Source organism: Phoenix dactylifera, chromosome 9 (assembly GCF_051530095.1).
Source record: "Phoenix dactylifera cultivar Ajwa chromosome 9, Ajwa_hap1_PhDact_Kaust_v1.1, whole genome shotgun sequence".
Lineage (NCBI taxonomy): Eukaryota > Viridiplantae > Streptophyta > Magnoliopsida > Arecales > Arecaceae > Phoenix > Phoenix dactylifera.
Genome location: NC_143198.1, coordinates 31,059,223 through 31,071,269, shown reverse-complemented (window position 1 = coordinate 31,071,269; position 12,047 = coordinate 31,059,223). Strand labels below are relative to the sequence as shown.

Genomic DNA, 12,047 nt, shown 5'->3' with positions numbered 1-12,047 from the left:
GGATGTGGACATTCCGATTGCCACTCCAATTCATTCCAATTCCGAACGCGAACCGAAAGTACTTTTAGGGTGTGTTTGGTCTGTGACCAGAATCGGAATTAAAATCAAAATGAATTAGAATGAAAATCAGGATGGTCATATTCTCCGACACATTTGGTTCATGATTGAAATCAGAATTGAATTCAAATGATTTGATCGAAGAAAAAGAAGATTTTCTTCAATCTGCTCAACTCGAATCTCTTAAAAGAAAACTAAAAGAAGATGGAGAAATCTCGAATGTAGGGCTTTAAGCCTCTTTTTCTTTTATTGATCTTTTAAAAAATAAAGTACATAGCCTCTATTTATAATATGAAATCTTTTCTAACACAATTTGGACCGGATTCCTCTTCCTAATTCTAGTAAGACTCTTCTTCCTTAAATAGACATTTCTAGTAAAAAAATTAGAAATCTCGAAGAAGTAGGTCTCGACTTCTACATCAACTCTGTCTTCTATCGTTCTGTCTAATTCTTCTGGAATAAAGAGCTACGCCCGATTAAGGTCTTATCTATAAAGAAAACTTTTGGTTTGACAAGTTCATTTTGGGGTCTATTGGCTGAAATTTTAGCCTGATTCAATCCAAAATTATAGATGTTAGAAGTTACCTATTTTTTTTAAAAAAAAAGATCATCTCAATCGGGCATCGTATAACTAAGTTATAGCCTCCGAAAGTTTGGCATGCGACTCGGCTTTTCGATATGGTAGATCTCGCTTTTGAATCCCGTCCAGCCCTGCTTGTAGTAGTCGAAATATTCCTTTTAGATATTCGTAGTGGCCAAAGTGTTCCACATCGAGTATTGTGATCATCATAAATACTCGTAGTGGCCAAAGTGATCTACATCGAGTTTGATGATTCTCCTGAATACTCGTAGTGGTCATTGAATACTAGAGAAGAGTTGAAATTGAATTTTAGAAAATTAAGACATTTCCATTCCTCCTAAAATCGAAACAAAAATGAAATTCTTTCCAACTAAATGATTGGCTCATTTTTATAGCCTAACTTCTTCCAATCAAATATCCTCTTAAAGTGCATGCATCCCATTGTGGTCCAAATACCAAACGCATCCCAGTCCCCTCGTGCATTTGGTGCGGCACCAAACACAAGGGTGATGCACGCATGATCGCTTCACCCAAAATCCAATTTGGGGCGTCAAGATTTCCACGTAGGAGTACCCTACTATGAGAAGAGTAGCGTCCATGAACTTGACAAACCCTACATGAATTTGAGTCGAATCCACGGATCGCACCGAAAGGGTCGGATCCCGACAGCTCACAGCCACCGAAAAGTGTACCTACCCAAATAAATGATAGCTATGTAACAGAGGTTTTCCCTATCTCCTAAAATAATAATAATAAAAAGGTTGGTGACGTTGGGGGTTGGTTGGTGGGCGGGTTAGATATTATTCTCTCTCTCAAATGGGAGAAGATTGTTCTAAAGCATTCATGTTTGAATGACCTGGCTAGGATTTTGGCACCCGGGTTACCTCGAAATCTTCCAACCATGGTTGGTAATGATGTAGAGTTTCAAAAACAAGTATGTTTAAAAAAGGCTAATGAGCTTGAAAATTGAATAGCTTCGTATATGGCTAATCACTTTGAAGGTGCTTTGTAGATCGAAGAAAGAGAGTTATCTAGAGCGCTTCAGAGTTTGTTGTTTTTCAATTTTTTGAATGTGTCCATACTAGAATTGTATAAATCATCGATCTTAACAAAATTAAAATTAAAAAAAAAACGAAGAGAGAAGATAGTTGATCTGATATAGCTTGTCTCTAGTCCAGAGTATGCTGCATCATATTTTGCCCATAAAACATTGCTCATGCAACTTCTGGTTGAAGAAATTGTGGCATAAAATGCAAGAGTGGGAGCCTGAAGCCTCGTCAACATAAAGAAAAGCTGCATTTCCACCCAATCGAGTCAAGTTTTAAGGCAACATTTACAAAGAAATAAGTTTTGGCCTAATTCTGAATCAATTAGGGAACCATGATTGATACGTGATAGACCCTCAAGTAGCTAGAGAAGTCATGATAAAAAAAAAAAAAAATAGTATCAAAGCTCTATCCAACCTAACAATCCTAGGTTAGCTAGGACTGCCACCCGTTTGGAAATCAAATAGAACCATGATTCCAGATCAAATAAAGGCCAAAAGCATAAGATCACATATACGGGGAAATGGACGATTGCGGTCTGGGGAATGCATGAAGAGCAGGAAAACAATACACCTGCAGCACCAAACTTTCATTGCACATCTGCAGTCACAAGACGTAGATGGCACTGATATTGACGCATCAAGCTAAAATACATTGCACCTCTAATTATGTCTCAATATCTGGCTGGTTGTGCATTGGTCCATCAAACGATGCTGTTCAGTGTACCCCCTTCAATGCATCCATCGCTTGATGGACGGCAGAGCGGCTCTCATGGATGAGCAAGACGACAAAGCCCATAATACAGCCAATTGATTGACATCTCGCCTCACCAATTATTCTGGAACTATCTTACGGGTGCAAAGTCAATACGGATGTACATTTCATTCTATATTAATTATTTCTTAAAACAATTAAATATTTATATAGAGATAAAAAATTTTAAAAATTATTTTTTAGCTATTTTTTTAGAGGTAATTTTTATCAGAGCGGATATAGCTCATGGTTCATATAGATTAGAGTATACTGTAGTACAAATTTATCGAGGCTGATTATGAGTTGTAATGTTTGTGATTAAATTTTAATAGTAGATAAATGAGATTTGTTATAGTAAAATTTTGGCTGATAATACAGCTAATTGATTGGCATCTCGTCTCACCAACCATTATGAAACTATCTTACGGGTGCAAAGTCAATACGAACCAATATTTTATTCTATATTAATTATTTATTTAAAAAATTAAGCATTTATATAGAGCTAGAATTTTTTAAAAATATAGTTTTTAGCTATTTTTTAACATATTTTTTATCAGATGCAGCCTATGGTTCATGTAGATTAAAGTATATTATGATATAAGTTTATTGAGATTGATCATGAATTAATGGATGTCTGTGATTAAATTTAAATAAATTTATAAAAAAAATTGGATGGATGATATTTGTTGCAGTAAGATTGCATGCCAAGACAGCCAATTTATAACAATCTTTGTCTCATTTGGACAAAGTAGCACCGGCATCATGAGCCACTTTGAAATGCGTGATCGTGTACAGGCGTGCAACAAGAATTGTCGGCTGCTGTATGCGCCCGAAAGTTCACGTACGTGTGAAAGACCATGACGAACTCTTCAGCTAAAGCGAGAACACCGAAGTAGTTCATTGAACTCGTAGCAAAAAAAAGTAGTTCATTGAACCCTGCAACTTCTCCGAGGTCCCCATGTAATGAGCGCTTCCAAAAACATATGATGCCCCTTCAACCTGAATCGGTGGGCCTCGCAACACCGACGATGGCAGCGGTACCCTGGCGGCAGACATTGGACGTAGCCACGTTGTGGAGAAAATTTTTCACCTTCAACGCAACCAGCACTTCACAATCAGCAAGTGGTCCGATCGGAAAAAAAAAAAAAAAAACTCAATCCACTTTTTTTTATTGATGATTTTATTTTAAATTGAGGTATATAGCTCCTATTTATAATACTAGTAAGGTTCCTTCTTTCATAATTTGAGTTAGATTTCTCTCTTAGTTCGAATAGGACTAGATATTCTAAAATAAATATCATTAATAAAAAAATTTAGAAAATACTAAAAAAAATTTTGAGAATGTAGATCTCGACTTTTACATCAACTCTGCATTTTGTTTCTTCCCCTGATTTTTCTCGGATAGAGAGCTACGTCCGGTCAAAGTTTCGAAACCTAAACAATGAAATTTCGGCTTGATTTAACTTCCTAGGAGGTTGGCCTAAAGTTATAGATATTGAAAAGATTCAAATTTTTTTTAAAAAAAAATTATCTCAATCGAGCATCGTATGACCAAGTTATAGTCTCCTGAAGTTTGGCATACACCTCGGTTTTTTAATGCAACGGATCTCGCTTCTGAACCTGTCTTGCCCTACTAGTAATGGTTAAAGGGTTCCACATCGAATTTGGTGATTCTTTTCAATACTGGTAGTGGCCACATTGTTCCACATCGGATCTCGCAATCCTTCAAAATACTCGTTATGACCAAAGTATTTCACATCGAATTTGGTGATCCTTCTAAATACTCGTAATAATCAAACTGGTCGATATCGAGACCCGTGATTCTTCTAAATACTCATAGTGGCCAAAGTATTTCACATCAAGTTTGGCGATCCTCTTGAATACTCGTAGTAGCCAAAATGGTCTACATCAAGTCTCATGTTCCTTCTGGAAGCCATGTTTCTTCTTCTTCTTTTTTTCTTTTTTACTTATGAGAAAAAGAACTTGGATAAAAGTCTAATACAATTTTATTAAGAAAATAAAATTGCAAGCACCTACAGCCGCATATAGCCTAAGCAATCATGATAATCTGGTATCAAGCATCAGCCATTGACCACATTTGAGGATGGTAGATTGTAGACTCGTTCATAGATTGGAAAGCTAACAAGATCATCAAATTAGAAAAAAATGACTTCAATATCTATTTTATACTTATAAAGACCCGTATAGATATATATTTAGCCCCACATTAGCTATTGCTCTAGGTTGATCATGAATATTTACACAAAATCAAGAAAATCAAATAATTCCTTCCGACTACTAGTTTTTATGGATGAAAATCTAAATTGTGACCAATAATATCAAAATAAACCTGACCCATGATCCGTATGAAATAAAAGATGCTATAATATGAACTTATTTGAATCAATCACACATAGCATGGTGAGGATGCCAAAACTCAAGTCGGAATGCCAAAGAATCCAAACAAAAAACACCTTCTAACTAGCCCTTGTTTCTTTTTTTTTCTAGGTGAGATATTGTGAGAGTGCTGATAGCTGCTCTACTAAAGCTAAACTTCTTCAAACATATGTTGAGTCGTTTATAAGCTCGACATGCACCAAGATCCTAGTAACATATTAATTGTCCCTCCAATTTTACAGAATCACACCTGAAAACTAACATAGGAATTATTTCCCCTTACAGCAAGCTCTTGAAAGGTTCAAGGAAGCTAACAGGGCATACAGAGTAATATGATTACAGGAGGGCGTAGTACACAGCTATTTTTTTTTTTTGCTAGGACTAGTACACAGCTTTTTTTTTTTTTTTGCTAGGACTAGTACACAGCTTTTAGCAGCCATAGGCAGTACTGAAATAGCTCTCGCTAACATTCCTGCACAGGATCTGCAAGACGTTGCTGTTTGATGGGCCCACGAAGCGTGGCGTCTTGAACTGGCTCACTGCAGCCCCGAGGCCTAGATAATGATCTAGAATCTTCTGGAACGTTCCTTTCCTGAGTACACGGAGCTCCAGTGGTCCAATGGCACGCACCTTCCTTGAGCTAGCATAGCCTGCATCCACAAACGCCAGGTCCAAGCAATTGCAGCAGCTGCTCAGAACCTCCTCGCTGGCGTCAGAGCTCAGCTCCCAGAAGATCACATAGTGGCCAGGGTCTGTGGAGAGATCGACATGGCTCGTAAAATCCACGATCTCGAGCTTCTCGGCTGCTAAGAGTTTGCTTGCCTCTTCCACAGCCAGCTGCAGGTCTCTCTCTGTGTTTTTGTCAATGTTGATGGATAGGAGTAGGCTTCTTCGGCATATAAATTGCAGCTCAGGTGTGGAATTATGGAATCCTGCTACCTTTACGACGTCCCCCAGCCTGTACCGATATAAACCTGTCATCGGATGCAAATCGTCATGGCTATTGTCAGCAATTTAATACACATGAAATAACTTTTAGACTGATTTCACGTAAGCTAGTTGCACTAGCATCGCAAGCGTCAGGTGACTGAAAAATAAGTAGCAAATCTGGTAGGTTTGCCATATTACAGTATATGAAAGATATCCAACAATCATACAGAAGTTACCCAATATATGAAATTGCACAGCAAAAAGGGGCTGATGGTTATTGGAGAAGGATGTGCCAACTAGTAAAATCATAAACTAAATGCTTGAAAAGGACTGAAACCCATATCTGTAGGTTTCCAAGGCTGATTAGCCAGTATACCCTCAAATAAGACATTCCACCTAAGAAACTGTCTAATAAATTATTATCTATTTTCTAGATCCTCCATGATTTCAAGCAACTTGGTTAATTTTAATCTGTCATCTAAAGGGCCCTGTTTGACTTTCAAACACATTGAACAATAGAAAAGAGCTAGTTGACAAAAGAGAAGTTAATCCATCAGAGTATCAAAGCCAAAAAGCATCAGAATGAAAAGAATGATTAATTATCTTATGGTTTGCAATTGCTGAGGATGGTCATGTTGATACAACAACTTGGTAGAGTAAACTACAAAAGTTAAAATGCCACCGTTCGGTAAGTTGAGCTGTTTTCTTTTTCTTTTTTGTTTTTGATGAAAAAGTTGAGCTGTTCGAAGTTTTAAAATGTCATCAATCATCAGTATAATTACTAAAGAATCAGTGCTACCTAAAGAGTCAAGTAATGTTCTGAAATGAGATTGACCAGTCCTACATTAGCTACAATACAATTTTTTTCTGTGTTCTGAACTTTCAGGTTACGAGCTATATATGACGCTGAACTTTTATAATATCTGTTATATTTACAGCCGAATAATAGCCACTCATCAATACCACACAGACTGTAGATATGACATTCTGAAGCCACATACATGCCAATTTAATTGTTTAGCAGGAATTTAAAATATCAGCAAACACATGCAAATGCATCAGAGGAAGGCCGCAAAATTTAGACCCCATGAGCATAATCAAGCATATAATGGAGCTAAAGGACAAGCAAATGTTCATCTCCCAAAGATACTATTCCGCTGAACTCCCTCATAAATAAACAAATGATTAGGCAAATCCAAATGCAATATAAACATCTCCTTTTCGATGAAGAAATGATAGACTCTTTTCTAGAATAGCCAGCTCCCCTGAGCTTCAACAATTATAAGACCATGGTCTACGGATTGAAATTCTCATGAGCATTAATATTGCCTTTCAAAAGGTTGCTTATAGTGCTTTCTTAAATTGAGAACTGTCTATGCTCTTTCAATTTAGTCACTAAAAAGAACTCTCCCATCACATATTTGTTTTCCTACTTTACTCAGGATGTGCTTTTGATGGATCAGAGTCCAGTTCAATAGGTATAACAATGGTCAAAATGAGGTCAGGAGGTACTGCAGACAAGGTGGACAAACCAATCCCATTTTGGATGGCCTGAAGTAAATAAAGTAGATCCTTGAATAGCTAGAACTAAATTTTATAGCCTAAAAGCTGCTTCAAACCACCCAATTGCAAATCGCATTGTATGAAATTCTCTTCTATCTTGACTTAGATGAAGTTGTGTATTTCAGTCTCTACTTTCAATGTTTCCACGCTTTTCATCAAATAATGCTCAACTGGAAAAAAGGAACAATAAATTTACTATAGCAGCACAGAATGAAATAAAGCAATACCTGCAAAAGTGGTGAGAACAGTTTCATACTCTTTGCCAACCTCAACTTCTGTAAGACCAACTGGCTCTGATTCTATATAGTGAACGGAGTTGCTATTCTCCAGCTCCTGCCCCTCAGGTCTCTCCAGAGGAATAAATTCAAAGTACCCAATGTTGGGAAGCACTGCGAAGGTTGCAAATTCTGGAGGCAGTCCAGGGTTCACATTTGCAGCGATCCATCCCTCCGAAGAACCATAATCAGCACTCATCAGTGGTAAGCTTCCTGCATAATGTCTCAATTTTTTCAAATATGGTTCCATGGATCCTGTCATAATGCCATAGACATATTTGGCATTGGGCCAAAGTTCTGGAATCACACCATACCAGCTACTTAAACCCACACATTTTTTGTATATGGAATCTGCCAGTGTGGGATTTGGACTTAAAAGTTTACAAACAGCTGCACGGATAGATGGGACAGTAATTCTGCTGGAGAGAACTCCATGTCTGATATCACTACAAAGATCCTCCCAGACCAGCTCGAACATTCGAAATGCATGAACAATGCTGTGGGCAAACGTGGAAGATATAAACTGCACTTCAGCTGAGTAAATTAGTCCACATAGAAGGTGACAGTACAACGACTGGTGGAAGTCCGGACTAAATATAACTTCATCAGGACTACAACACTGAGACTGGATATCCTCCATCGTGCATTTGAATTGTTCACTCCGGTACACATTTGTTGTGGCGGTTGTAGCGGTGAGGCCCCCATTTGTTTTGAACTGCTTGCTGCTGTAGATGAATTGAAGAGCTTTTCCATTGCCAATTGGATATTCACTGCAACAAGATTGTTAATGGATTATAATATCTATGTTTGAATATATATATATATATATATATATAATCTGATGAAAACCCAAACAGGTTGAAATCAAAATGATCTTTCATATAAAAGCCAGAAAAGCAAGATCATATACTACTGGCAGGGGAAATATAACAGAACAATATAAATATCCCAACGCTACATCTACTGAACTTCCAATACATAGACAGGTATGACAGAAGATAAATCTAGGGGGAAAAAATAATTCTAAAAATAATAAGTCACGAAGCGCACAGTTAAAATATCACAAGTTGTCACTAAAGTTGGATCAACAGGCCAATCTCTAAAACAGTACATACAGAAAACAGGCCTTCGAAGTGGAAGAAATCCATACCGGTTTCTAAAAGCAAATGAAGTCCTATAGATCTGCATGGTGGATTGAACTAATTCCTCGTTGAATGGCAAGAACTTGGGCTTTCCTTGTGTGGTGCCGGAACTGTAGCAAAAGGCAAGCTTGCCAATTAGCAGGCAATTGCTACTTAGTAGCAGTTAGCACAAAGTAAAGAAGCACCCAAGTTATACCTCAACGAAATCGATGTTATAGGCTTCCCAGTGAGAATGGGCGAAGTAACCTCCCCCTCGACGATCCTTCGAATATAGGGCTCCAAATCTTCATGAGTGACCAAGGGAACACAAGCCTTAAAGCTCTCGGGGTCAGTTCTTCCTCCAAGGCCCAAATTCTGCAAGTACTCTGCATCACCATTTTGCTCGAGAATCTTTCGAAGGGTCTCTCTCTGGACGTGGCCGGCATCCTTCGTCAGCGTCTCAAACTCCTCTATCACGCTTTCAAGGCTGAAAACTCTCATGTTCTCCAACTTCACCTAAGCTGAAAGACTCAGAAGATAAGCAAGGAAATCTCCACCAAGCGCTATTAATGCAAGCGAATCTTCATAGTTAACTGCTCCAGATGAGACGAATTCAAGACATGAGCTCAGAAAATAACGCCGTTCGAACGGAGCTCGTTGACTAAGACGCAGCGAAAAGCATAGATGAACCGAATCGAAGACTTCTATTGGAATCAAAACAAAATATAATTATACATCAAACCAGGGCAGCTGGAAGCATAAGACTCCACAGGCTTAAAGAGGGATTTTTGAGCAAAAACCAGAATCTAAAGCTTTCCGGCTATAAAGTTTAAGAATCCAAAAATCCGTTTTTTCTTCCGACAATAATACTATTATAGAATCTACGGAACTTGGGCGAAAAGGGAAACCGTAACAATACGAACCATACGCACAGCATAGATAAACAAGCCGAGAAATAGGAAAAAAAAATAAAAATATATCAAGAGAGGAAGAACTCTACTAGTATTAAAAAGGGGAAGAAGACATTAAAGACGGTGAAGGAATAAAAGACTTCATAATGGAGAGAAGGAGAGAGTAAAGGTCCAAAAGAATTAAAAACAATAGGAAAAGTAGACCTTTTGAAGCAGACCGGGAAAAGGCTTCTGAAAGCCTTCAAGCATAATTCTACCTATCATAGAAATCTTGAAGATATTCTCGAATGTACGGATCTCGGAGATAAGAATAAAAAGGGCCAAAAATACAGCAATAATTCGAAACTAATGCTATTTATAGCGAATATTTTCCCCGATAAATGAACAAATCTCGTCCAACAGACCTCAAAAAAGGCACGGTCCCGAGCTTTCAACACCAAAGCCGAAGCCTTTCCTAACAAAAACACGAAATAAGGAGAGGAGAAAACGATCAAAGATCTAAAATTTTTTTCTTACCTTGAATTAAACAGGAGAAGCTACTAATTCGATCCGTGAGCAATCCAGCCTCCAGAAGCCGCCTCGTGAGCTCGACCCTCTCTTCTCTCTGTTTGGGTTAGACTTTGGAAGAAAAGATATCACGAGTCTACTCCAAATCCGACCGTGATTTCTCTAAAAACAAAAAAGAAAACAACGAGAAGAACCAAAGCGGAAAGAACCTCTTTTTGGCTACCCCAGATCTCTCTTTCTATTTTTATTCCATTTCTTCCACTCTTTCTCTCTACTGAGAATGGAGAGAAGCCTATTTTTTCCCCCTCTCTCTTTCTTTTGCTCACTGCGAAGGGTCGAGGAGGGAGGCTTCCCCTTTTATCGGGCGAGCACACCAAGCCGGCGATGGGGCCCACCATCTGGTTTTGGCTGGCTTGCGGGAATTAACTCGTCGACTCTCGACTCTCGACTCTCGAGACCAAGTCGAGGCGCGAAGTGGGGAGTGACGTCTCCCTTCCTTAGACCAACGCCAACGCCACCGGCGATTTTGGTGGGCTGAGATGGAAAGAGGAGAGGATTTGATAAGAATTTTAAGTTTTTCATATGTCTAATTAATGATGTTGTGTAAGAACCAAATATCAGTATTTGATATTCTCCTCATTCAAAATAATTAAAACAAATGTCATTGCTTAGTGCAGGTCCATTTTATCAACATGATTTAGCTTATCTAGTTGGTATTGTTCTCGGTTATCTTTATAAGTTTTGCCATGAATCAAAGTGTCATGAGATTTGACTCGCAAATGATATATCGGCTAGTTTAGTAAAATTAAAATTCTATATTACTTTTAGGTATTGATAAATTTTAGAAAGAATTATGACATTCTACGGTTTTAGGCCATATAGGAATAAAAAGACTTTGATATCTTAGAAGATATAGCAAAAGGAAGAAATATTTTGGGATTAAGATACTGGCATCTTAGCCTGTACAATGACATTGAGATCAAGTATTGCTTTGATAGTGATTCTGATATTTATTTTGGAAAGAACTCGTTCGGTATAGGAAAGGAAGGACTGTATAATTATAATTAAAGTATTGTGTCGGATGCAAATCAAAACATCAATACAATGCCAAATCCCATCGACGCCTATTTTAAAAATTTTCCATGCTCTGTGTTTAAAATATATATAAGTAGCACGTTTTTTTTTCATATGTTGAACCTATGCTAATCTAACAAGCAACAAGAGAAATATTCAAACCAAGCAAAGTTAGAGATGCCCACAGTTCCTCCCCTTAAAAGGCCAGGATCTAGACGCAATGAATTCATTTCAAAAGTGTGATTACTTGAACCATGATCCTATTTGATATGGCTGATTTATTAATACTCTATTTTTTTGAGCTAACATCATTTAGAAATATTTTTTCCTCCACTTATCCCGCCCAAGAATAGACATTCAACAGTGATATAAAACAAAGAAAGCTCTAGATCCAGAGCCATTACAATCAAGTTGACCGGCACCCACTACTATAAGATATTTGTGGTACCGTAGTAGGGTTTGCATCCTTTCGGGCCAATTATGTTTATGAGGAGACGAATTATGCTGCCAACTGAGTTGCCTTTTATGCTGCGCATCGTTCAAAAGAGTTTTTTTTAGGAGAGTCTCGAGTCTGTTCCACCTCCCTTCCGTCGACTTTTTTTTTTTGGTTTTTTTTGGGTATACTTATGTGTGGCTGGTCTAAGTTACCCGAAAAAAAAAAAAAAAAGTAGTTACTAATGTTGCTAGGACGGAAACCTAACGTTTCTAGACGGGATACGACCGACGCAGCGTCCGAAGAAACAAGTCTCCTGAGTCCGCCTCTGACGTGGAAGCACACTCACTGTCCCTTTGGAGATCTACCGCCTGTAAAGCTCGATATCAGCACTCTAAAG

At 38.0% G+C, this 12,047-nt stretch overlaps 1 protein-coding gene across 7 annotated transcripts; it reads right to left on the bottom strand.

Annotated features, from left to right (window-relative positions):
* Positions 1-4,927: 4,927 nt before the first annotated feature.
* On the bottom strand, positions 4,928-10,728 carry LOC103708344 (jasmonoyl--L-amino acid synthetase GH3.5-like). Of its 7 annotated transcripts, none has more exons than XM_039131196.3 (6): positions 10,150-10,609; positions 10,038-10,087; positions 8,940-9,243; positions 8,752-8,853; positions 7,554-8,371; positions 4,928-5,807 (listed from the first exon to the last, which is right to left on the bottom strand). In XM_039131196.3, exons 3-6 carry the CDS (start codon positions 9,221-9,223, stop codon positions 5,263-5,265), a joined length of 1,749 nt encoding a protein of 582 aa, XP_038987124.1. In that variant the 5' UTR covers positions 9,224-9,243; positions 10,038-10,087; positions 10,150-10,609; the 3' UTR covers positions 4,928-5,262. The 7 variants fall into 7 exon arrangements, with proteins under 7 accessions (XP_038987124.1, XP_008791450.1, XP_088561105.1 ...); XM_008793228.5 differs by having other exon boundaries at positions 10,038-10,082; positions 10,150-10,564; XM_088704979.2 differs by having other exon boundaries at positions 8,940-9,426; positions 10,150-10,469.
* Positions 10,729-12,047: the final 1,319 nt, after the last annotated feature.